The following is a 24,887-nucleotide window of genomic DNA, read 5'->3' as shown; positions in this document are numbered from 1 at the left end:
TGAAATCCATAGATACTTCTTACAGTGACTGTCGCATTAGGAGGTTTACCTGTTCAGCACTGTATTGGCTATGTTCTGTAAAAGCCTGAAGTCAAATCAAGTTATTGACTGTGTCTTTTGCCTTGATTTCCTCAGGCAGAGTCAGAAATGGCTCTGGATGCAGAGTTCCTGGACGTCTATAAAAACTGCAACGGCGTAGTGATGATGTTCGACATCACCAAGCAGTGGTGAGACATCTCCAGCAGCACACACCACGGCATTCTTGTGGGTTTGGTGAAAACAAATGACTTCTAGGCCTCTTGATTCCCAGATGGACGCTGGAGCTGATAACCAGCCTAATGAGTTGAACCAAGCTTGTATCCCTTAAAATAATAGCTTTATCTTCTGACATGTCTTCTAATGCACTCCTCTCCTGGGCTTGTTTCAAACAAGCAGTGTCCCTGGGGCCTTGTGTGCTGCAGTTTCTGATACAGGGCTGTCTGAGGCTTGGTAATTAGTGCTGTCACTGATGCAGAGTACGCTGGGCATGTTACAAAGCCCTGCTCTCCAGAGCACAAGGGAAAGGGGAATGCTCTTTAGAAATTCCCAGGAAGATTAGTATTAGTAAGGATTATTCAGAGGCCCTGGGCTGCAGTAGTGTAAAGAAATAATGAACTGTTCACTTTGCACATCTGCTGAGGAGGGTGAGAGACGTATGGAAGCCAAAGTGGGAAGAGGAGGTGGTAAGAGTTCCTGCTTCGTATTTCAGCCGGTATTTTATGGGTTTGGTGTGGGTCAGTGAGTCTGTGACAGCTGGAGGGAGAGAATCCTTCTCTTCTGCTCACCCCTGTGGGTTTTGTAGAACTGAGAGAAATACTGCTGTAGGAGACGTGAGGTTGCTGGTGGAAGTGGATTATTGAACTTGACAAATTTTTTTTAATAAGGAATGATGCAAACATATTTACAGTTAATGTATTTCCCTGTGGGGGGCAAAGAAGCCACAGTCTTGGAAGGATTTTGGAAAAAAAATTCTTGTTTCGTTTTTTCCCCCTGTAATTTGTGCATGAAACTGCTCACAGAATGATGTTTCCCTGCCTTTATCTCTCTCTACTATGGTGAAGGACATTCAACTATATCCTGAGGGAGCTTCCCAAAGTGCCGACTCACGTTCCAGTGTGTGTGCTTGGGAATTACCGAGACATGGGGGAGCACCGGGTCATCCTGCCTGGCGACGTGCGGGACCTCATCGACAATCTGAACAGGTAGGGCGGCACCACAGCCACCAGGAGGGGAGCAGACCTCGACTTCTCTTTCATCAGCCATAGGTAACCATATTGCTGCCGTGTTTGAGATGCGCGTCACGTTCATCCTCTGACCCTGTGCCCAGCCTTTGGGACTTCAGAGCTCTGAGTGTCTCATACAGGGGCTTCATTTTGCACAAGGAGCCTGTACCGGGCAGGCTGTTCGCGATATTCCTGGAAACAGCGAGTGCCTGTCAGCATCTGCCTTTCAGAAGCGCTTTTCCCAAGAAGTTGTCCTTTTTCTGCATAGTCTTTCTATTGTGACAGAATCCTCTTCCTCCAGCACAATGTTCTCCAAATAATTCTGCTAGAAGAGAAGTAGGTAGTGCAGCCACCTTCCGTGCTCTTCCTCCGAGAGCATTCCTACAGGGCCCAGCCAAGCTTCGTGCCTCCCTGGCCAGCTAGGCAAGATTTTCCCTTATGCAGAGATTTGAGGCACTCTTGTTATTTAATATAAAATGTTATTTGTTGTTCAGGATTCAATAGATGGTACCTTTTTGTGTGGTTTTAAGGCATTTTTTCATTTTCCTAGCCTCTTACTTGTTTGTACCTGTGTCAGGCACACAGAGATGGCATCAGTTTTAAGGCCTCATTCTGTAGTGTAATCATTTCTTTACAAGTTCATCTCTGAATGTGACTTAACTGACTTTCATGCCAACTGCTGATGCTTGTGATTTAATGTAGGTCTGTCTGTGCTTTTAAAACAAAACCTTCACTGAGAACTGAATGGTTTATGCAGCTGTGAAACCCCCGGTTTAGTGAACCCATGGCCCCATGTCCTGACATAGGATTTCTTAGTCTGGCAGCCCCATGATGCTGCAACACGACAGCTGGGTTCTGCAACAAAGTGTAGTGTTTTTCTGGAACAAAGTGTGAATTTGGTCTGTAAACAAAATAACAAGTCCCTCGGAGAGTGACCTGCTGGCCCACATTTGGGGGTTGAGGGTTGGCTTGTAAATGAGGGCTGCTCGGGTGTGTAGTTCAGCAAGTGCTGCTCCTGTGTCTGTGCAGTCCCTGGCCTTTGCCCAATTTTCTTCTCTCTCTTTCTCTCTGGTTGAGACAGGCCTCCCGGCTCCTCATATTTTCGCTATGCTGAGTCTTCCATGAAGAACAGCTTTGGCCTCAAGTACCTGCACAAGTTCTTCAACATCCCCTTCTTGCAGCTGCAGGTAAGAGGGAGAGCATTTCCGTGATGTGCTGGGTGGGACAGATTTCACTGTCTCTAAGGCAGGAATTTGGTATTTGGGGGTTCTTTTGTTGTTAAAGGATCCTGAGTAGATTTTTGGTTTTGTAAGTTGTTAACAAAATTATGTTAGTACATTGATGGCTGTGACTTAAACATGTCTCTGCTTGCAAGAGGACTCTTCCCTGTGTGCAAATGCTTACCTCTGGAGAGAGGATCCCAGGTGACAAATAACCCTGGCAAGAAAATTGCATCCCGTGGTGTAGTTACCAAGACAAAGATGTTACATACGCGCATTTGTTAAACTTTGTGTTTAAATTTTGTTCAGTTAAAACTCAGACGAGAAAAGATTTGGTCATGAAACAAACAGTCCAGGACAACTGTCTTTGCCCTACTGCTAACTGATCTACTTGGATCCTCTGCCCATAGATCCAAGTCTCCTATTTCCTTCATAACTGAGGTTTCTTGAGTGGACTGAGAGGACAAGAAAAGGCTGGAAGGGTGGAATTCTCAGCTGTGGTCCTTTAGAAGAGGACCTTTTGGGGTCATCATACAGGGGTCCTTTGGGATCAACATCATACACTTTTTGGGGGTACATATGATGTTGTATCATTGTTCTCTTTTGGATGGAAAAAACCAGGTGGTTGATCTTGATTATCTTTCACCAGTAGCTGAAATGTCTGTGTGTATTTTTATACAAATAATCCCCACTGAAATGCTAGTTCAGAAGAAGCTTGGATATATTAGGATGTTTCCATGTCCTCAGGCTACAGAGCAGATGGGACCAGGATAAGAAAATTGAATATATAAAAACCTAGTAAAACAAGTCAAACAATATTGAGGAGGAAATTGTAGGAATCTGAAATATAAACCCAACTTGCTGCTCAGTGGAGAAGATTGAACTCTACCAATATAGTGTTCGTTAGATGTTTGGTTTTATAACCTCATCTCTGTGGTACAGTGATGTCTTGTGGAAATCATGCGGAATAATTAGTTCCCAGGTTACTTTTGTCAGTTTTGTAGATCTCTCCTTTTTTTCTCAAATAGATGTTGATAAGAGGCAAGGACATCAGTACAGCCTTCCTGCCACATTGTTTCTGGAAGCTGCTAGTAATGATACTGTTGATAATCAGTATTTACAGTAACTTCCCTGGCCACAGTTATAAAGCAGGAAATACTGAAGCATTTGTAGTATCAGGTTTGCTTGGAAGCAGCTTTAGGATGTGAGTCTTAGGGCACCTTTCGTATGAATGTGCTGTGTATAGTAAACGTGATCTGTTAATCTGAGACTGAAGGCAATTAGGACATACAGATAAGGTAATTATCCTCAAAGCCAGAGAACTTGTTGGACAAATCTTGGTTTTCAGGGAAGTAGAAAAAAATCTGATAATAACCTTTAGTTGTTTGGAATTCCAATATTTGGGACAATTGCTTGGGAGAGGTGATGGAAATGGGGTGATCAGCCCACATTTGTTCTCCTGCTCAGTGGACTCAGGGTGCTGCTGAGAGCAGTCCAAAAGGCACAGGTGCTCAGAGTCCCAAGTCCTGTGTTTTCCATGTAAAGTAAATCAATAATTCAAAACTGCAGAAACAAACCTAAAAAGACTTCTCATTGCAGTGTAGTTCCCCAAATGCGCAGGGGAGGATTTGGAAGGGCACATGTGAACTGTGCTTGTAAATAATGTTTGCTCTGTTCTATGTACCTCGATGCAGAAGGTGGCAGTGGAGGAGGTTGTCCTGTGCCTGTCATTCAAGGAGAAGGTGCTCAGACTGTAGCTGCCTGGCTTTTCCTTCAAAAAAGCAAGGCCAAAACTATTCCTGTAGTTCAGTGCTCATGCAGGGATTGCAGGCAGGTGCTTCTCTGTGCTTTCTGATAGAAATCACAGCATAGGACCCTATGTGGAGAAGGCTTCTTGCATTTCTTACTTGTGTGCAGGAGATCCCTGGCCTTGCCAATCTGTGCTGAGGCAGGTGACACTGCAAATGTGGAGGCTTTTGGGTGCTTTCACCCAGGCTTTGGGGCTTTACTTGGTGTCAGACTTCAGCTGAGATGTGCTGCACTCTAGTTTTTCCAATGCCACTTGCATTTATGCCACAGGTTTATTAGAAAAGCTCGGTGCTGCTCTGCAGGGGCTGCTGCTGGTGGCTCTGGGCATTCTCTGCTCCCAGAGGGTCATGAGGAGCCTTTGGGGACATGGGGAGCCCGAGGTGGACCCCACTGGGCCTGGTTCACCACCTGCAGCATGATGGTAACATTTGTAGGAAAATCACAGCCAGACTTAATTTCTAAAGATTCTGCTTTATACCTTCAGAGAGAGTTGTCAGTAACAGGCTCCAGAAAGGAGTAATTTCCCTGGCACTTTGATGCAAAGCAGGGTTGAAGAAGAAGAATGTCACCAGGTATTAAACACACGTATCATTTAATCGGTCTCAGTCGGTCTCTGGGGTTTCTCGGTGTCCCTCAGCCCAGCCTCCCGCAGCTCCCACGGGGAAGGGAGCCGTTCAGCCCTACATGAGGTTCCACACTGCCCTTTCCTGGAGCTGCTGTCGGGAGCGGTGGTTTTAAGTTGCACATTTCCCTGTTCAGCTTCCATTCATGCATTTTTCATAAAGAATGTGGTGGCTGAAATCCATACCCCCAGTTTAGAGCAGGTTCCTTTCAGCAGCCCGGGCTCTTCCATTATTTATCAGTTCCTTTCCAGGGGAAGGATGGTCAGACCCGAGGGCGCTCTCTTGCTGAGCTGGTGGCCCACAAAATGTGCAAATGGGGCCAGGTGAGCCCGGATCTTCGGCTGCTGTGCTGGAAGGAGACGCAGCTCCGCAGACAGCTGGAACTGCCTGTGCCCAGGAAGCCCTTGGAAGTGGCAGTCAGCCAAAGCATCGGGCTGTAGCACGTGATTTATTCCTTTCTTTTGGGTCATTGCTAAAAATAAGCTGTTTCTTTAATATTTTAATACCAGCATGGTAAAATAGAATTTATTTTTTAAGTATTTGGAAGTCCATTATTAGTGATGAATTTTTACAAAATTAAATGCAACTCTCTTGTAATTAAATCCAAGTTCTTAATTTACTCTAATCTGTGAAAACTGAAATAAATACAACTCTGGTATGTGTCTTGCTGCCAAAGTATGAGAAACAGCAAAGCATTTGTTTAATAAAAGCCATTATCTAAGCGCCTAAGGTGAGCATTGGAGAGCAGTGGCCCTTCTGTCTCTGTTTATTCAGCTAATTTGCTCAGCATTTATTTCATTCGTCTTAGGAAACTGAGGACAAGGAAGCAGAAAAATTGTTCTCTTGTCTCATTTTTGCTTCCACTGTATGAATAACATAGAAGGATGAAATATCTTCAAAAATTTTGAGTTTCTTGAATCTTGAATTCTAAAATCTAGAATTTGAATTCTAAAAGCTAGAATTACTTCTAAAATCGTGATTAGTACTTCTTCTGTTTAGTGTAGCAAGGCTAAATATGTATAGCATGTTTTACGGAAATTTTGTTGTCTGTATACCACACTAAAGGCAATTAGAGTTAACTAATGACTTCATAATTCTTTATATACATGTTAATTGAAGTTGAGTTTCCATCTGCTTAGAGCTAATGAATATGATGAATAAAAATTACCTAGCAAAGAAATATGGATCAGTCCAAGCTCTTAACACAATGACAAAGGTAAAAATGAAGAATCTAAATGCCTTGGTAGCAGTAAATTAGCTGAAATGATCATAGAAGCCCTTAAATTTCAAGAATGTATCTTCCAGTAAATTAGCATGGTAAAGGTTATCAGCTACTATGAATCACCTGGTCTTATAAATACACAAAATCAAAATTACTTAAACCTTATTTGCTGATTTAAGTCATGGTAGAATTTGATATAAATCAACCTGCTTTGTGGAGGGCTCAGTCTGTGCCCCGACTGCTCCCCTGGGCAGAAGAGTGTGATGTGTTTTATGAAAGGCAGATGAGATACTTGCTCTTTAAATTTGTGCGCTTCCTTGATAGCTCCAGAGTTGTGGTCTCTGTGAAACTGTGTTGTCAATAGTGCATGCACATGGGTACTGAATGCCTTCGCTTTATCCGAATCACAGAATGGTTTGGGTTGGAAGGGACCTTAAAGACAATCCAATCCCACCCCCTGCCCTGGGCAGGGACACCTCCCACCACACCAGGTTGCTCCAAGCCCCATCCAGCCTGGCCTTGAACCCCTCCAGGGATGGGGCAGCCACAGCTTCTCTGGCCAACCTGGGCCAGGCTCTCACCACCCTCACAGCAAAGAAGTTCTTCCTGAGGTCTCATCTCAATCTCCCCTCTTTCAGTTTGAAGCCCTTATCTCTCATCATTACATGCCCTTGTAAAAAGTCCCTCCCCAGTTTTCTTGTAGGCCCCTTTCAGATACTGGAAAGCTGCTCTAAGGTCTCCCCAGAGCCTTCTCTTCTCCAGGCTGAACCCCTCAACTCTCTCAGCCCCCCCTCCCAGCAGAGGGGCTCCAGCCCTCCCAGCATCTCCGGGGCCTCCTCTGGATCCATTCCGTGTTTGTCTTCCCATAAGGATTTTAGTCTGTAAATTATGTAGCATGTTGCCTTTTGTGCTTTTTACTCCAATGGGATTTTTTTTTGCAGTGAGTGTGGGTGTTTTCAAACACGGAATTAAAAATTCATTGCAGTTATTGATGTAAACTTCAAAAAATAGTTATTGTCGTAGAAAACCTGAATGCACGTTGAGCATGAGGCAGAGGTAAAAGCAAAAACCTTTTTGGCGTAGAGGAAACCTGGGGTTTCTCTTGGGGCAGAGGTGCTGCAGGACCCCCTGGGGGGTGGTGGCCCTGCTGGCAGCACCCCGTGCCATCGGACACATCCCACCACGACCTGCCCCTGCTCCCCGTGCTGCTGTGCCTGCAGGCGGTGGGAGAGGAGGATTGACGCCTGTAGGCGCTGAATGGCAGGACTTGTGACTCCAGAGTTGGGTGTGTGAGGTGCCTGCTGTGCCCCGAGCTGGGCCCTCCCCGGGAGGCTGGCGGGGGGAGCCCGGCTGCGGGCGAGTCGGGGGGACGGGGCGGTGGTGTCGGGGGGACGGGGCAGTGGTGTCGGGGGGACGGGGCGGTGGTGCGGGGCGGTGGCCACAGACAGCTCGAGTTTTGCCCAGGAGGTCCTGAAGCCCGTTCCTGCGGCGGTGGACGCTGTGTTAGCCCCGTGGCTCGGGGCCGTGGTGCAGCCAGGGTGGCTGGGCAGAGGCTGAGGGGGCTGGTGCCGGGGGAGGCCATGGGGCCAGCCGCGCAGTCGCAGCACAACGCTGTGGTTATTGATCGCTGCTCCTTGCCGTCCAGAGGAGTGTCCCGTGATGATTTGTAATTGATTTTTGAGCCTTTTAAGCCAGCACTTCCCCTCAGCTGAGGTTTTTGCTTGGTTTCTGTTGGAAACGTGGAAAGGGAAGGACTGAATTTAGCTGCCCCGTGTGACATTAGTGAAGCCAACTCACTTTATTGCACACTCGAACTGGACTGGAGTGTCTGTCCCCCACCTGTGGAGTAGCATCTGAAGGCAGGGGGATGGTGATTTCTAGGGTTTCACCAAGCTGAGAGGTTGTGCTCACTCATCTACCCCCACAGTAAAAAGAAAATGATTGTGAGGTTTTGCATCAGCTGGGTCCTACTCTCAGAGAGGTAAATAAAAGCTCGGGATAAATGGGCTGCACTGCTGTTCTCCACAGGAGCTTACAGTTCTGCAGACGCAGCTGCCGGTGCTGGGTCTGAAATCACTCCTCATTGATTGATGCCTGAGCACGGCTCGCAGAACAAATTACTTCCTTACACACAGACTTTCTGGATTAGCGTACTTTTGCTACTGTTTGAGCTTCCCTTTCTGCTTCTGTGTTTGAACTGAACATGGTGAGAGGCCCCAAAGCTCCTGTTTAATTGATTGCTGTGGGCAGAGTGGTGACACAAGATCTCACTGCACCCTGTGAGCACAGAGATCCCTTACAATGACCCTTCCTGCTCAGACCCAGCTTGTTTTCCTTTCCTCAGAGGGAGACGTTGCTACGGCAGCTGGAGACGAATCAGCTGGATATTGATGCAACTTTGGAGGAGCTGTCAGTGCAACAAGAGACAGAAGATCAAAACTACGAACTGTATGTCATTGAGCCATCTTTTCTAACTGTTTTGTTGCAGTCTGTGTCACATGAATGTTGAGCAGCCCCAGCTATGGCATGGGGCCAGACTGAAGGGTCCCGTGAGTAATGTTTAGGGTTTCATTGGATCTTGTAAAATGTCATTTTTAAGTGGCATCAGCTGAAATAAAGCATGAACTTGGGGGTCCCTCTGAAAGGGTCTGGTTCCTACAGGCCCATGACCTTGGGGAGGGTGGCGGAGGTGGAGCTGGACAGTGCCTGGAGACAGCGCACGCTGACGGGGTTGCAGATCAGTGTGCTGCAGCCTCTGGTGCTGAAAGGGGAGATTTTCCATCTCTGCTGTTCAGCACACAAGATGGTTCACCACCTTCTGGCCATTGCATTCCTGTGTGGTGTGTGCCTTGGGGTAGGCAGAAAGTAGTAGCAACAACACCGTTGTCTTCTGCTGTTGTCTCCTGGAATATTTCTAGTGCATTTCTGGTTTGAAATAGTGGCCGGTTCCTCCTGCCTTGTGTTTGTTCGGTGCCCTGTCTGCTTGCTGCTTGCAATGAGCGTTTGCCAGATTTAGCCCTACAAAATCTCTGTAGCACAGAGAACAGAAATCTCTTCAGATTTGTGCGTTGTTGACAAATGTGTTCCATAAATTCCCATTGCAAGGTCTTTATTGCAGTGATGTGCAAGGCAGAAAAATCAACCCCAGGATGGAATTGGAAAAAGATTATTTACAGGCAGCTTTATTTGGAAGTTGGAATCGATGATTATGAAATATTCATGCACAGCCATTTTAACAAGCATTTTTCAGAGCAAGTTTCAAGCTTTATAACCTTAGTCTGTGTGTTTTCCTTTGCAGAGCCCACATACACACAAAGCAGGGCTGTTCCCAAGAGCATTCACCTCATTCCTTCACTTAGGGACTGGTTAGTCTCCTTGTGCCTGTAGCACTTCTCTTCATGTCCCTGCTCAGAGGGCTGGGCTGTCAGATTGTTTTCCAGTGCTTTTGTTTATACTCCATCAGTAATGGGCAGATACGTAAGAGAACCAGGAGTTGGCAGAGCTGTTCCAAACTTAGACCAGAAGATCTTGCTGCTTTGTCACCTCTCACCCTTACACCAGCTTTAGCGGTTGCTGGACCCCTCGCATGTGCCACTTCAGCTCTACCTTCTGCCATATCTACTTCTGGGTTGATGTGAGTTGGACTAGATCTGAGAAGCATCTGCTCACCACCAGAACTTAAAGCAAGCAGCAACAGGATGGTGCTGGCAGAGGTGGGATGGCAAGAACTCCTAGTTCCAGCAATGGATATTAGACTGGATCATCCCATCCAGTGTAACCACACCACCATACACCATTTTATAATACTGGTGTGCTTCCTCTGCCAGAGAGTGACCTTTCTGGGTACATGCTCCTGCAGAAATACTGTGATTACCAAAGAGTGTTGTTTGCAGTGTGGTGGCAGCCAGAATCCTAGGGCCAGCCTGCTCACCTTGCTCTGGGTGCTGTGCTCTGACAGCTCCGAAGGCACGTTCTTGCCTTTTGGGCCCGTCGATGGGCTGCGAGGTTCCCCTCAATAGCAGCCTCCAAGTCCTCTGCAGGAACTCCAGATACAGATGAACATTTGGCCCCTGTATCAGTGGGCTGTTGTTTTCCAAAGCAGGTGGTGAGCACGGGGGGAGCAGGCGATGGGGTGCACCTGAAGATGCCCATCTTCTGGCCGGGCAGTGGCTGCCCTTCTGCACTGTGGGGAAGGGCTGCTGGGGAGGGCTGGCACTGCAGGGGGCTGATTGCACGATTGGCTTAACATGGCATAAGGAATGCCTTAGCCGTGGTGCCTGACAGAAGAGGAGTCGCTAAAATGTTAAAAGCAAGACTTATTCCTAGGATTCTGCTTTCGTAAATGAGCTGACATTTTTATGCAACTGGCCAACTTCTGCTTTTGCTTCAGCAGCTGCACGTTCATGTACTGAGACCAATGCTCTTTGTTTTCAGAAAATAACACTGTTTTATGGAAAGGCCTTTAAAATATCCCTGGGTGCTTCCTGGCTTGAGCCACTGATCCCAAGAGAAAAGCATCAGGCTGTGTCATGTCTGAGTACTTTGACCATAGTGACTAAAATAAAGTGCTGTTTCAGGATTTTTTAGGCTTTTCTCTGCACCTCAGGTAGAAATAAAGAGTCTGTCTGTTCCAGCAACACCTCTCTGAAGCAGATAAGCTGCAGAGGGTTTACTTCAACCCCAGAGCTGAAAAGTATACTCTTCATACATTCATTTTTTATCCCTGCAGGAGCTTTTCAGGCTTGACTCCTTTAGCCAAAGTCCCTATTTAAAGAAAGAACCACACTCATATGGCAGGGAACTCAGGTTTGGGTAAAGTTCTAGTTCTTAATAAATAGTGTAGGCTGGTGAACAGAGAATCTGTACACACGGTGACCGTGTGTGGTGGGAATTAGAGCTTGCAATTGTGAGCCAGCTCTGCAGTGGGGCTTTCTGTTAGCGTTTGGGAAGGTCCTTCCATCCATCCTTGTCAGGTGCCCATCATTTTGGGATTTTCATATTTAACATGCTGCTGCCGTGGATGTCAAAGTGAGCATTTTGGTGCATTGTCCTCTGACACTCGCCGTGGTGTATGCAGCGTCTGAGTTGGTGCAGTGTGACTTGGTGGCCCCTGGCAGATGTGAAGCCCTTGCCTTGATGGCTTCAATTTAGACACTCAGAGTTCTGCTGTCGGCCAGCATGAGTTGCTCAGCAGGAGAGGTGTTCACAGGCTGCTGCAGCACCTCCTCCGAGGCGATTCCTGCTCTCCTGCCATAAAATCAGGCCGCGGAGCAAGGTGAGGTGACAGCACTGGGACATCTTGGTTATTTCATTCACCCCCATGCTCGTCTAGGAGCTGCACTGGCACAATGCTAAATTTGGATCAGCAAGAACAGAAAGAGCATGAGATCTCTTGCTGCTGCTGCAGCTGGGTCCCAGAGGACAGGCTCCCCGAGAAGACAGGAGGTGGCACACAACGCTGTGCCTCTGCCCTGTGCCAGCGCTGCCCGGGCTCTGCGGGGCACCCAGCGCCTCCCTCTGCTGCCGCTCCTCCTGCCCAGCTGCTTTCCCCGTGGTTTCTCTGATTTTACATTTTTAATGCTGACAAATTTCAGCTCTTTTGGAGTTCCTGAATTCTTACTGAGCAAACAGCAATGACTTTTTAGTTGCTGTTTTGAATTTTTACTTCATTTGCTCAATTTTTCAATCTTTAATTGTACCCAGCTTATCTTCTGTCACAAGGAAAACTTACATTTATATCCCTCACTGAATGGTGCACATGGAGAAATAGTTTTTTGGGAAATTGTCAAAACTCCTTCTGCATTTTTATTTTTTTTCAGGAATACACTGCTGCTGGAAATGTTTGCAAAAATTTATAAGAAGCAGATTTAACGTATGGTTTTCATGAGCTTTTACATTTGGTTGCATTTTTTCTAGTATTACTCTCTTTTTTAATATGAAAAGACTAAATTTTATTTCAGGGCTTAAGTAGTAAGCTCTCTTTGAACTTACTTTTTTTCCTGCCCTAGGGATTAATATAGTTAGTGAGAAGGAATACTTAAGTTATGCTTTATGAGATACCCCATCTTCTTTCACAGTCAGTTTTGAGAAGCTTCAGCAAATTGTGATCTGTGAACCACTGTGTGGTTGTTTGATTTGTAACCATGTAAAGTCCAGCTTCTTCACAGGAATTGTTCATAAGAAATTAATTTTCAGATCGTTTACTCTTTGTGTTTAATGGCTCTTATGCAAACTGTTAGGCAGACCTCATAAAAATATATTCAAAGCAGCTGAACTTCAGATTTTCTGAGACTCTGTACAATCCAAGCTACAACTCGTGCAGCGGAAGGACCTGTCCCAGGTTTGCATGGTGATGGAGGCCCTTCCCCAGCGGTGCCATATGACTGTCACCTGCCCTGGCCAGTCAGGTGCTTCTGGCCAGGTGGGGAAGATGAAGGACCAGCAACTGCGCAAAGGTACTTGCTCTCTCCTGAGGAGGACTCTCCTGGGAGAAATGTTCCCTGCATTAGACAGCTTTATTCACTACGAAGTCATAGATTGGGTTTGGGGGCTTATTTGCTTGCTTGTTTTTTCCGTGTTGAGCAGAGCTCATAATTTGGCGAATCCCGTGGTGATGAGTGCCACCAGCAGTGTATGGCAGGAGGTCCTGCTTCCCAAGCTGTTCTCCCAGATCTTCAGCTCTGTTGAAGTGCAGGTCCAGAATTGCAACAGCTAGAGGCTGAATTACCAGTTAGGAAAGTAGAAACACTTTTACTTTCTCTTTCCCCTGCCCCACGTTTATCGTTTTCGCTTGCTGTGAATCACTGTTGCTGTCAGACAGATCAGGAGCCAGAGTGATGGACTTGAGGTCAACTTTTTTTGTGTGGGAATGCATTAAGAATTAATTACAGCTAACCCTATTGTCATCGATCTCGATGGAGAAGTGGAGAACATGGAGCATGTCCAGTATGTTGTGGAGGGGGGATAACTGCACCCATTTTGTGCCAAGTGGAAACCTGAGGAGCTCTGGGGAGGGACCGTACTGTCCAAGGCCTGGGCAGCAGGATTTAACCCAGCTTGGCAACTACATGCACATTCAGGGACCTAAGCTTAGGGGGAATCAGGTTCAATACCTTTAACAAGCCCAAAACAAACATGGAAATCTAACCCTTAATAACCCCAGTTAAACTGATGTCACACAGCCTATTAATCTTCATTTTCACAATTAGTAAAATAACCCAAAGCATTTCTTGCCACATGAAATACATTTGAAAAATTGATCACAGCATGTTAGAACCAGGAGCCAAAAAGCTTCAGGCTGCTCCCATCTTCAATAGTAAATGAACATGAGCACTGACAATTTTAGGAACTGTGAGGCTATCGGATCCTTTTATGCTTTCTTTTGCTTGCTCTAGGAGCAGAGCAACAGGAACCTCAGGCCCTGATGAATTTTTGTTCCCTCAGAGCATGTTCATCTTCAAAATTGCCTAAAAGTCTCCTCTTGCAAGCGGGTCCAACTGACTGAATTATTCTGGGCGGGTGAGGATGAGGACTTGTGATTTGGTCTGAAATGGAAGGATTGAAAGGCAAACAAGGAGCCCAGGTGGGTGAGGGCAGTTAGCCCACCTGGGCTTGCGTGGCAGTTTGGTGTCTCTAGATAACAGCCAGAAGAAGCACACTCAGGTCTCAGCAGGAGTTCAGCTTCTGCGTTGGTAGGACCTGGTCTGCTGTACCTTGTGTGGGCATGAGGCTGTTTCTTCCACAGTAAGATTTTGAATGAGTCCTTTTGCAAAGGACTGGAAACATGAGAGAACAAGGAACACAGTGGCCAGATTGTATAGAAGATGAGAAAGAACAGACGTGTGTGGCAGGTTGGGCCTGGTGCATTCCCGAAACAGCTACGCTTGTGCCTCTGCAGAGCGTGTGTAAAGCCAGAGACAGCATTCATGCATTATGTAGTATTTTTGAAGTGTGGAGGATGCTGAGACACCTCCACCCTGGAAATTATTGAGAGCTTGCTGGCAGCGTTTTCGTGTATGCTGTTCTTCCACCCACCTCTTCTACGGAAGAAGATATGAATATGAAAGCTCAGCAGAGCTGGTTTATGCAGCCCATGTAAAACCGGTATCAGACCATCCCTATTTCCCCAGTGCCGTGGCACGCAGCACACAGCTTGGCCCATGTGTCTGGCTGGGCATGAGGAAGGTGACATGAAGCACATATGCCACAGCTCTCCTTGGTGCTGTGCTGGGGTAAGAGCCTGTGTTATGCTGTCCCCGAATATCCATTGTGTCTTTCTCCTAAAAATAACTTGTTCTTATGCCCTTCACATAATGTAGGTGAGCGAGGCACAGGAGCAGGTGCAGGAGACGCCTGCGTGTGTGTTACTCTCCAGACTGGCTGAGCTGGAGGGAAGGGTGACACTCTTTATACTTCAGTTATGTAGCATTTTTTCCCTCCAGCTCTTAAAATTCATGTGTTTCTGCAGGAGAAACAGGTGGTAGTCGCAGCCTTCCCTCCCTCTGGAGCTGGCTACTTGCCCAGAACAAAGCAGGTTGTTTCCAAAACAGGCAGCTTTGGTCATACAAAGTATGGTAAATCTTCAAATATCCTGATATTGTAAAGAGTGTCCTGTGCTTTCTTGGGTCCGGCTCTAAGTACTCTTTGAGCTTCATATTCTGTACCCTAAAATGACTAGATGTGTACTTTGTGTGTACCTCACACAAGATCCTTGTTCCTTAGCCTTCAGTGTACGATTGTCTTACCCTACCTCAGTCACCCAGTTGCCTTGATGGCAGGACTAGCATCCTGATCACAGACTTGGAGGTTTTGGGTTTTGTTTTCCTGTCACATTGGTGATTTTGGTGCTCACATAAGGAGCCAGAGAGCTCAGGAGCCAGGAGAGCGAGCAGTGCTGGCATCAGTGCCTGGGATGCTGGATGTGACCGTGACCAAGCTTGCAGCCCTTCTAGCCAGGATCGCTGTTGCTGTAAACAGGAGCAGGGCAGGGGGTGCATGTGGATCAGCTGGGATTAATCTCTGCACAGTTGGGAGGCAGGAGTCTTTAACCCTGAGCAGGGCTTGGGAGGAGGAGGGATGAGTGCCACAAAGCAGAGCTATGCAGCCTTCGGCTCGCCAGGAGCCTGAGTCAAAGCTCGGAGCGGGGGGATGACAGGATGTAGCACTCAGTGCTGCTGGCGTGGCGCTGCGGAGCCGCACGTCCTGTGCGGGCAAGTCTCGTGGACGGCTTTTCAGGCCATGGCAATTCACATGGCTGTGTGGATTCAGAGCATTCACTTTGTTGGACAAGGGCTGAATTGCAGGCACCCTTGGTTTATCTTTCCCTCAGCGCGGATGCCGTGCGTAGTCTGCCTTGAGGGATGCTCAGTGCCACGGACGGTGACCCCCTTCTCAAGAAAGCAGTGATGTGTGGCTGCTCGGCCCTGCAGCACAGCGACAGCCATGCCTTCAAAATACACTGAGATATTTCTGCAGCGCGTGTGATGCATCGTGCGCCTTCCAAGCAAACCCGATGCAGCCTCCACAGAGCTCAGGGCAGGAGTTAAGCTCCTTTATGTTTTCTCTTTGGTGCATGACAAATCCCGCATCGTTCTCCGTGGAATGTGTTATCGCACAGCTCATCCCAGCTACTGGTCCCCTGGGAGGGAGGATGCTGGAATGGATGCTCTGTTGCACGCTCTGATCTCCACGTTGCTGGGAGCTTGTTTTGCTGTAGCCAGGCTGCTGGGTGGCAGCACATCAGCCTTGCCCCAGATCCCCCTGGAAGCATCAGTGAGGCTAGCACAGCGCAGCACTAATTGAGGTGCTCTGACAGCAGTCCCAGGGGAGCGGCAGTGGACGCTGTGTGACAGCCAGGCTCCTGTTCTGCTCCTGCCAGGCAGCATTATGGTTGAAGCCTTTAGTTCAGTCTTCTGGAATGCATGAGGCGAGTCTTTCCCAGCCAGTGCCATTCACATCTGGGGAACTTGGAGCAAGAACACGTGTTTCCTAGCCCTTGAGCAGTGGACTATTTCCTTTCTACTGTGGATTTTCTCCCCGTTTCTGTTACTCGGGATTATCCAGTTCTTTCTGTATCTTGTCCCAGTCCTCCTCTCTGTTGATGCTGCCTTCCAACTTGCAGCCCCATGAGCATTTCCCCAATCTCTGCCGCTTCATTGAGATGCTGAAATATATCTCAAGGCTAATCCTTGAGGAACTCTATAAGGATTTCTCTCCTAGCTAATACTGCTTTTAGAACTATATATCTCCACTTTAGCCTGTTCCTTAGTTAGGAAGGACTCCTGGTTTCCTGGTTTTCAAGTAACAGCTTTCTGGGGATGTCGTTCTCTAGGGCTCCAGATATTGCTGGTCGCAAAGTATATTAGTTTGTTCCTTAAAGGGATATCGGGTTGCTCCTTAAAATAGAAAATGGTATATCCAAGGGGTTTAGAGTCTTTTAGCCCCTGCTGTTTGCTTTATGCTTAGCAGTCATTCCAGTGAAGGTGTCTGTCTGGCTCCAGTCCCTGGAGGATGAGGTCGTGCTCTGGATGGGAGAGGAGTCTCTGTTCTGACACACTCATTGCCTGGAGCACAGTGAGTCTGTTGTGCAGAAGCAGTTGAACCCAGAGCCTCTGTGCTCTGGGTTCATTAGGCTTAATGAAACAAGAGGCAAGACCAAGACGTGCTAGATTTTGTACATGATACTTCACTGTGGGTGTCCTCTTTATATCTCTCAGACATGTGGCATGTAGCAGATCTTATTTTGAGACCATTTCCTAGTGAAAGCCTGGCTTTCTGTGCGTGTTTCTGTGCATGCAGCTTGTGAAAAGACTGCTATAACCAAACAGGCTGCAGGAGAGGCTGCAGCAGCATCAGACTTGGTTTCCTTTTCTAAAGACTGGAGCATTTCACCCTCTGTAGCAGTACAGGCTTTATTTCTAGCTGGGAATCCAGCCAGGACCACAACTCGCTCTAGAGCTTCTGCTGCTTGGCTCCGCTGCCTTCTGTGCAGAGGAGGGGTATGTTGGGGGGCAGTGTCTGTGCAGGGCGAGGGGAATAATTGCAGTCCATCCAATGAGCCCTCTGGGTAGCTCTTTTCTTTTGACACTCAAGGATTCTCCTTGTAAGTCCATTCTTGGCTTGGTTTCCATTCTTGGAGAGGTTTTTATAGCATTTGAGTTTTCTTGAACACTGATCTCTTCTACAGAATCTAAAAATGTGCCATTCCTGTAGCCCTTACTCCCTTAGAGACATACATCCAAGAACTGAGTTGAGGTTGTGTTTCAAGCCCTGGCACATTGTTATAGTCTGTCTATCCAGGGAGTTCCCAGCAAATGCAGGTTTCATCCCGCAGTGCTCAGCAAGTTGGGATTCTCCACACCTCGATGTGGATCGGGTGAGTTTAGCTCACGTGGATGAACCAGATTTATTGTGGCCCAGGGAGCTGCAGTATCACCGAAAGCAGCTCTGTGCCCTCCCTCGTAGCTAAAGCAGCCCAGCATCACGCTCAGTGCTCTGTTGAGCACGTTTTCTCCATTCCTTACATTTGCAATTTATCTTCCCTGCAGCTTCCTTGAAATGATGGAAGCCCGAAGTCGAGGACACACGTCGCCACTAGCAACTAACGGGCAAAGCCCTTCCTCTGGCTCCCAGTCACCCGTCGTACCTCCCAGCTCCACGTCGACGGGCAGCTCCAGCCCCGGCACCCCGCAGCCGCTGCAGCCGCTTTCCACCAGCTGCGCCGTCTCTCCCGAACCCCCCGCATCCCTCTCACCAGTGCCTGCCCCTGAGGCCCAGCAGCCGCACGCGCCCCCGCCAGCTGCAGCCCCCCCAGCGCCGCCGGCCGCAGCCCCCCCGCCCAAGCGCAGCATCATCTCCCGTCTCTTCGGGACAGCTGCCCCGTCAGAGCCCTCTCCTCCCCAGCCAGGTAGGTGCTGGCTGTCACCTGCGGGTCTTTCTATGTTTTCCTTCCATTTTTTCCCTGCGAGAGGCTGAGCGGACAGGTCCTGTGTGTGTGCAGTGTGTGTCCCAGGAAGAGCTGTGCTGTCACTCTGTTTTTCTCCTGGTCAGCGTTTCGGTTTGCCTCTGTGCTGAGCTTGGATGGGGACTGTCCCCAGCCGGCTGGGTGGTGGCTGCAGCATGCTTCAGCAGGAAGGTACTGAACATGCAGGGGACATTAATGAAATAACTGTCACCCTCTTACCAGGAGTACGTATGCCTCTTGAATAGCAAGAAAAATAGTTAGACGAGCCATTTGAAGCTCTGTCTTCACAAGAGTCTGGCAGGTCAAAGGGGCTACTGTGTGTTACCGGAGAACAGTAGAGTGCTGGTTTTAAAGGTTATTCAACCAGAAATGATCACGTAGGTCCAGGCTCTGCAGCGGATTCCCCTCAGGGGAAATACGCTCCTTCAGAGATGGTGGAGGGCAGCCTTCCTTGGCTTCTTCCTCTGCACTGGTACACATGGAGCAGAGCAGTGCTCAGCCCAAATCCCTGCCAGACAGAGGGGCAGGGCAAATACATCAAGCGGTTTGTTGCATGCACTTTTGCTGATCTGAACCTTAATTTGCCTGTCACGTTCACTCTGTTTGCGGAGCTGACTGGGGCTGCAGAGCTGGCACTGCCTGAAAATCATTAGCATGACATGGTTTGAATCACCCTTTGGAAATACCTTCCCTCTCAAACTGTCAATCCCTAGAGCTCACAGGGCTCTCAAGACACCCACAGAAAGAAAGGAGGAGGTGCTGGGAACACGGTTTGCAGTTTCAGATGTTGAAATCTTTCAGTTTTAGATCTGCACACAGTGTTCTGCATCCTGATTCTGTTGCTAGATATTACACAGTACACCCATTTCAGTTTGTTGGTGGCTCTTCCTACCCACAAACAAAAGAGGAGCAAATGCTAGAAGTCCTTTGTCGGTAAAAAACCCTTAGTCTTATAGGTGCATAGAAAAAAGACATGGTCTACTACCAGTGTTACAATCTTGGGGATTTGTTGTTTTTTTTTTTTCTTCTTTTTTCTTAAATCTATCACTTAGCTTGAGAACTGTTTTAGGCTTGTACCCTGCAGTCCTGGTATCTCAAGAGTGCAGAGGGCTGCGAAAAGTGGCTAGAAAAAGCTGATCTATGAGTGTGATTAAGTTTATGTAGCGTGCCATGGGTCTGCACCTCTGCTGGAACATACCTAGGGACTAGCTAACTGGAAAGCAGATGAAAAATCACTGTCAAAAAGTAATACTTGTTTTTTTATGGGAGCTGCTATTTAAGCTTTCACTCGAAGTCTTGCAGTAGTAATTCTTTTGGCTCTTTTTTTTCTTACACCAACGCTACTCTATGGCATTAGTAATAGTGTTATTTATATGCAAAAGTGATCTGAAAGATGTGCTAGTAGAGCAAAATCTAGAAAAAATATATACAGATCTTGTTCAGCCAGAAGAAAAGAGCCTAGGTGTGACGTGCAGTCCAGGCAGAAGAAAAAGATTGAATATTGCAAATTCTGAAAAGGTTAATTGTGTTAGGCTTCTTGGTTATGCTAATTTCATGAGATTTCATCCTGGTACCTTGAGGATGGCTAATGGTGTCTCTACAATAGGCTGTATTAAAGCAAGTCTCTATTTGCAGTAGCTCATAAGCTTTTGGTTACACGGGGCATCTAAAAGCACAGTGTGAAAAATCCAGCCTTTGACAGTTAGAGTTGAAAAGGCAAGAGGTGTGAGCTGAACAGTTGGGAAGAGAGAAGCAAACAATGAAGGGACATCTCCCAGGAGGGTGCACACAGCATGGGTGTAACGTCCGCCTGTGGTGCCGTCAGTCGCAGTGTCACTGCGGAGCAGTCAGCTGCACACCAGAGAGTCCCCAGCCTGTCTGGGGGCCGGGTCAGCCTGGTGTGTGAACGCCTTCCTGCAGGATTCTGGGTGGGTTTGAGTATCCTGGGCATACCCTTCCTCTTCCCTTGCTGCAGCCAAGGTCCTGCTTGGTGGCTGCTGCCACCCTGGACAGGATCAATCTGTAAAAAGCAAATTTCTGTCTTGCTTGTGGTGAACCCTGTGTTTTACAACTATTGCTGTTAATGCAGATCCTGCTGCTGCCGCTCCGCCTTCCCACCCTGAAGCCCCTGCAAAAGTACAGAGCGTGGAGGACTTCATTCCTGATGACAGCCTGGACCACAGCTTTCTAGAAGACCCAGCCCCACAGAAGGACAAAGGGAAACAGCAGATTAAACACCGTGTCGATAGTGAAAGGTAGGGACAGGAGGATGGAGGGAGGGTGGGGCAGGGACATCTCTGGATGTGCCTGAGTGATGACTCAGGCCTGGCTGACCTGTTGCAACTGTTCCAAAAGTGATGGCAGAGCAACTAGGTCCTCTAAGCCTCTCTGGCTGTGGAAGAGTCAGCCAGAGAACACTAGAGAACGCTACTACTGCACCGGGATCGGGGCAACCCCTGGTATCAACACAGGATGGGGATAGAGGGACGGAGACCTTATTGTAGCCTTTCAGTACATAATGGGGGCTTATAAGAAAGATGGGGACAAACTTTTCAGCAGGGCTTGTTGACAAGGAGTAATGGTTTTAAATTAAAAGAGGGATGATTTAGACTAGATATAGGGAACAGATTTTTCACTGTGAGGGTGAAAACCCTGGCCCAGGTTACCCAGAGAGGTGGCAGATGCCCCATCCCTGGAAACATTCCAGGCCAGGTTGGACAGGGCTCTGAACAACCTGATCTAGTTGAAGATGTCCCTGCTCGTGGCAGAAGCTTGGACGAGATGGCCTTTAAAGTCCCTTCCAACTCAAACTGTCCTGTGATTCTCTGATTCTGTCCTCCAAATGGCAGAGAGCTGTGCTGATGCTGTAGGCTGATTTATTTTTTATTCTTTTTTTTTTCTTTTCCTGGCTTTGATGTTTTTTAACCAAAAAAAGGGAAAAGGGATTGTGTGTACTGAGCTGCTCAGGCAAGAGGATGTGCCGCAAGCTGGCTCAAAGCAGATTGTCCCTTAAGAGATGACTGTTCTCCCAGGTTCTGCATCCCTCTGACATCTTTGTTGTGATTCAGTGTTCTCCAGTTCAACCACAACCACTTGAAATCAATGCTGTGTGTGAGGCTTAATGCCTGTCTAATGCAAGTCAGCCTGAATCACCATCCCTTAAGATGGCAGAACACATGGATGCTTTATTAAAAAAAAAGTTAAAAAGTGGTGATTGCTAGAAGCAAGCTGGTCTAGAGAGTGTCTTGCTTGTGGCTGTGGCTGAGCTGGTATCTTTTTCTGTGTTTAACAAGGGAATGTCAGGAGAGCCAAGACTGGCCAGGGTCCTGGGGTGCCCTTCGCACTCTTTAGCTGCAGTTCTTGCCGTGGGTAGGAGGCTGGATGTTTAACAGAGGCTTCTCTTCTCCAGGACCTCGGTCATTGGAAGCAAATAGGTGTTAAACTATACAAATATCTCACACAGTGGTGCAAGAGCCCTGCTCCTTGGTTGTAGAGTTGTCGTATTCTTGGCTGCTGTGATTCCCTTCTGCACTCTGTCACCAGTCTTGGGAGCCTTCCAGTGTGCGTGAGCTGGTGGGGGCAGGAAAAGAGACACCTTTGGGCTTTCACAGAGCACAGAGAGGACACTTGTTCACAGCTTCATCCTTTAATGGCAGTGGTAACCATCTGCAGTTAGAACAGATCTGTTTCCCTAGGAGAATACCTTGCGGCGCATCCCTGCAAATTCAGATGCTCATTATTTCTCTGCAGCTTGGTATCCATGTGTTGCACTGGTTACTTTTGTAGTTCACACAGTTTTTTCAGTCATCTGGCAATTTTACCTTCTGTTTCTTTCCAAAAAGGACCTATCCCAATAAGCCAGATGTGCTGAAATTCAGAGATGTAGATGTGTTTCTGACCATCACTTCCAATAATTGATTTCCCTCAGGCTGCCAGTTACAATCCCACAATGCCCAGGAGCAACATAAGACTCTTGTAAGCACTGTCCCTAATCATCAGCTTCTACTGTAGTGAGTAGGTTGTTGTAGTTACATAATTGACTGCTGCAGAAAGTGCGTTTCCCGTGTGAAGCAGAGAGAGTTACATTCACAAAATCATCGAATAGTTGAGGTTGGAGGACACCTCTGGAGGTCATCTGGTCCACCTTCCCTGCTCAGCCAGGGCCACCTGGAGCTGGTTGCCCAGGACCATGTCCCAGATGGCTTTTGAATATCTCCATGAGTTGAGACTCCACAGCCTTTCTGACAGCCTGTGCCAGTGCTCGGTCACCTGCACAGTGTAAAAAGTGTTTTCTCATGTTCATAGGGAACGTCCAGTTTGTGTCCATTGCCTCTTGTCCTGTTGTTGGGCAGCACTGAGAAGACCCTGGCTCCATCTCCTTTGCACCCTTCTTCAGGCGTTTAAATATGTTGATAAGGTTCCCCCCAGGTCTTCTCTTCTCAAGTGTATTGGGTTTGTGTGGAAGGTTTTGGTAGCTGGGGAGCTACAGGAGCTTCCGTGAGAAGCTGCTAGAAGTTTCCCCTACGTCAACAGAGCCAATTCCAGCCGGCTCCAAGATGGACCTGCCACTGGCCAAGGCTGAGCCCATCAGCGACAGCGGTAGTGCCAACGTATTTAAGAAGGGAAAAAAACTGTGCAACTGCAGCAGAAGGGAAGAGTAAGAGTATGTGAGAGGAACAACTCTGCAGACCCCCAGGAGAGGAAAGCATGCTCCAGGTACCGGAGCAGAGATTCCCTTGCAGCCTGTGGTGAAGACCGTGGTGAGGCAGGCTGTCCCCCTGCAGCCCGTGGAGGTCCATGGTGGAGCAGATATCCACCTGCAGCCCATGGAGGACCTTGTGCTGGAACAGAGGGATGCTCGAAGGAGGCTGTGACCCCATGGGAAACCCACACTGGAGCAGGCTCCCGGCAGGACCTGTGGCCCATGGAGAGAGGAACCCACACTGGAGCAGGTTTCTTGGCAGGGCCGGTGTTCCCACGGGGGCCCCACACTGGAGCAGTCCGTTCCTGAAGCAGTGCACCCTGTGGAAGGCACCCACACGTTTGTGAAGTTTGCAAAGGAGGCTGTGACCCCATGGGAAACCCACACTGGAGCAGGCTCCCGGCAGGACCTGTGGCCCATGGAGAGAGGAACCCACACTGGAGCAGGTTTCTTGGCAGGGCCGGTGTTCCCACGGGGGCCCCACACTGGAGCAGTCCGTTCCTGAAGCAGTGCACCCTGTGGAAGGCACCCACACGTTTGTGAAGTTTGTGAAGAACTGTAGCCCATGGGAAGGGCTCACGTTGGAGAAGTTTGTGGAGGACTGTCTCCCGTGGGAGGAACCCCACCCTGGAGCAGGGGAAGAGCGTGACGAGTCCTCCTTCTGAGGAGGAAGGAGCAGCATAAACAATGTGTGATGAATACAACCCCCATTCCCTGTCCCCCTGTGCCACTGCTGGGGAGAAGGTATAGAATTAGGGAGTAAAGTTGAGCCTGGGAGGGAGGGCAGAATAGGGAAAGGTTTTAAAGGTTTAGTTTTTATTTTCTCATTATTCTACTCTTATTTGATTGGCAATAAATAATTAATTTTCCCCGAGTCGAGTCTGTTTTGCCCATGATGGTAATTGGTGAATGATCTCGCCCTGTCTTTATCTCAACCCATGAGCCTTTTGTTACGTTTTCTCTCCCCTGTGCAGCTGAAGGATGATGGAGCGTCTTTGGTGGGCACATGGCATCCAGCAGGGTCAACACACCACGTGTAGGCTAAGCAGTCCCAGCCCCACGTGAGAGATGCTCCAGTCACTTCATAGAATGGTATAATGGTTTGGGTTGGAAGCGACCTTAAAAATCATCTTGTTCCAACCCCCCTGCTATGGGCAGGGACACCTCCCACTAGACCTAATTGCTCAAACCCCATCCAACCTGGCCTTGTCATCTTCGTTGCCCTTTGTTGCCTTTCTGCTGTATACCCACATTTCTTGTAGTGAGGAGCACCTAGACCTGGACACAGCAGTCCAGGTGTGGCCTCACCAGTGCTGAGCAGAGGGGAAAGATCATCTCCCTCAAGCTACTGGCAATGCTTTGCCTAACATGGCCCAGGACACCATGAGCCTTCCTTGCAGCAGAGCCACTTTGCTGGCATCCACCAGGACGCCCAGGCCCTCTTCTGCCAACCTGCTTTCCAGCATATACTGGTGCTTGGAGTTGTTCCTCCCAAGGGGCAGGAGTTGGCACTTCCACTTGTTGAACTGCAGGAGGTTCCTGTCAGCCTATTGCTCCAGCCTGACAAGGTCCCTCTGGGTGGCAGTAGGACCCTCTGGTGCATCAGTCACTCCTAGTTTGGTGTCATCTGCAAACTTGTAGAGGGTACACCCTGCCCCATCATCCAGATCATTAATGAAGATGATAAACATGACTGGGACCCATATTGATCCCTGGGGTACACCGCTAGTTACTGGCCTCCAACTAGACTTTGTGCCACTGATCACCACCCTCTGGGCCTGTCGCCATTCAGCCAGTTTTCAGTCCACCTCACTTCTTACCCATCCAGTGCATACATCAGCAGCTTCCCTGTGAGGATCTTATGGGAGACAGTGTCAAAGACCTTACTGAAGTCCAGGTACCGCTGCTCTCCCCTCACCTGCCAGGCTGGTTATTGCATCATAGACTTCTATCTGGTTGATCAAGTGTAACTTGCCCTTGGTAAAGCCATGCAGACTGCTCCTGATGATTTTCTTATCATTCATGTGCCTGGAAATAGTTTGCAGGATTATCTGCAAACTTCTCACCTTCTTGATCACCTTCTCAGG

General features: G+C 48.2%; 1 protein-coding gene across 1 annotated transcript in view; it reads left to right on the top strand.

The window, feature by feature from the left end:
* RABL6 (RAB, member RAS oncogene family-like 6) overlaps window positions 1-24,887 on the top strand; it is a 59,304-nt gene that overhangs the window by 21,652 nt on the left and 12,765 nt on the right. The window contains exons 5-10 of the mRNA XM_014949778.1: window positions 136-227; window positions 1,101-1,241; window positions 2,344-2,449; window positions 8,481-8,584; window positions 17,683-18,041; window positions 20,188-20,353. Coding sequence (XP_014805264.1) covers window positions 136-227; window positions 1,101-1,241; window positions 2,344-2,449; window positions 8,481-8,584; window positions 17,683-18,041; window positions 20,188-20,353 — 968 coding nt within the window. The remainder of the gene's footprint in view (window positions 1-135; window positions 228-1,100; window positions 1,242-2,343; window positions 2,450-8,480; window positions 8,585-17,682; window positions 18,042-20,187; window positions 20,354-24,887) is intronic.

Source organism: Calidris pugnax, unplaced genomic scaffold (assembly GCF_001431845.1).
Source record: "Calidris pugnax isolate Ruff unplaced genomic scaffold, ASM143184v1 scaffold192, whole genome shotgun sequence".
Classification (NCBI taxonomy): domain Eukaryota; kingdom Metazoa; phylum Chordata; class Aves; order Charadriiformes; family Scolopacidae; genus Calidris; species Calidris pugnax.
Note: the sequence above shows the minus strand (reverse complement) of the source record. Positions and strands in the feature narration are given on the sequence as shown.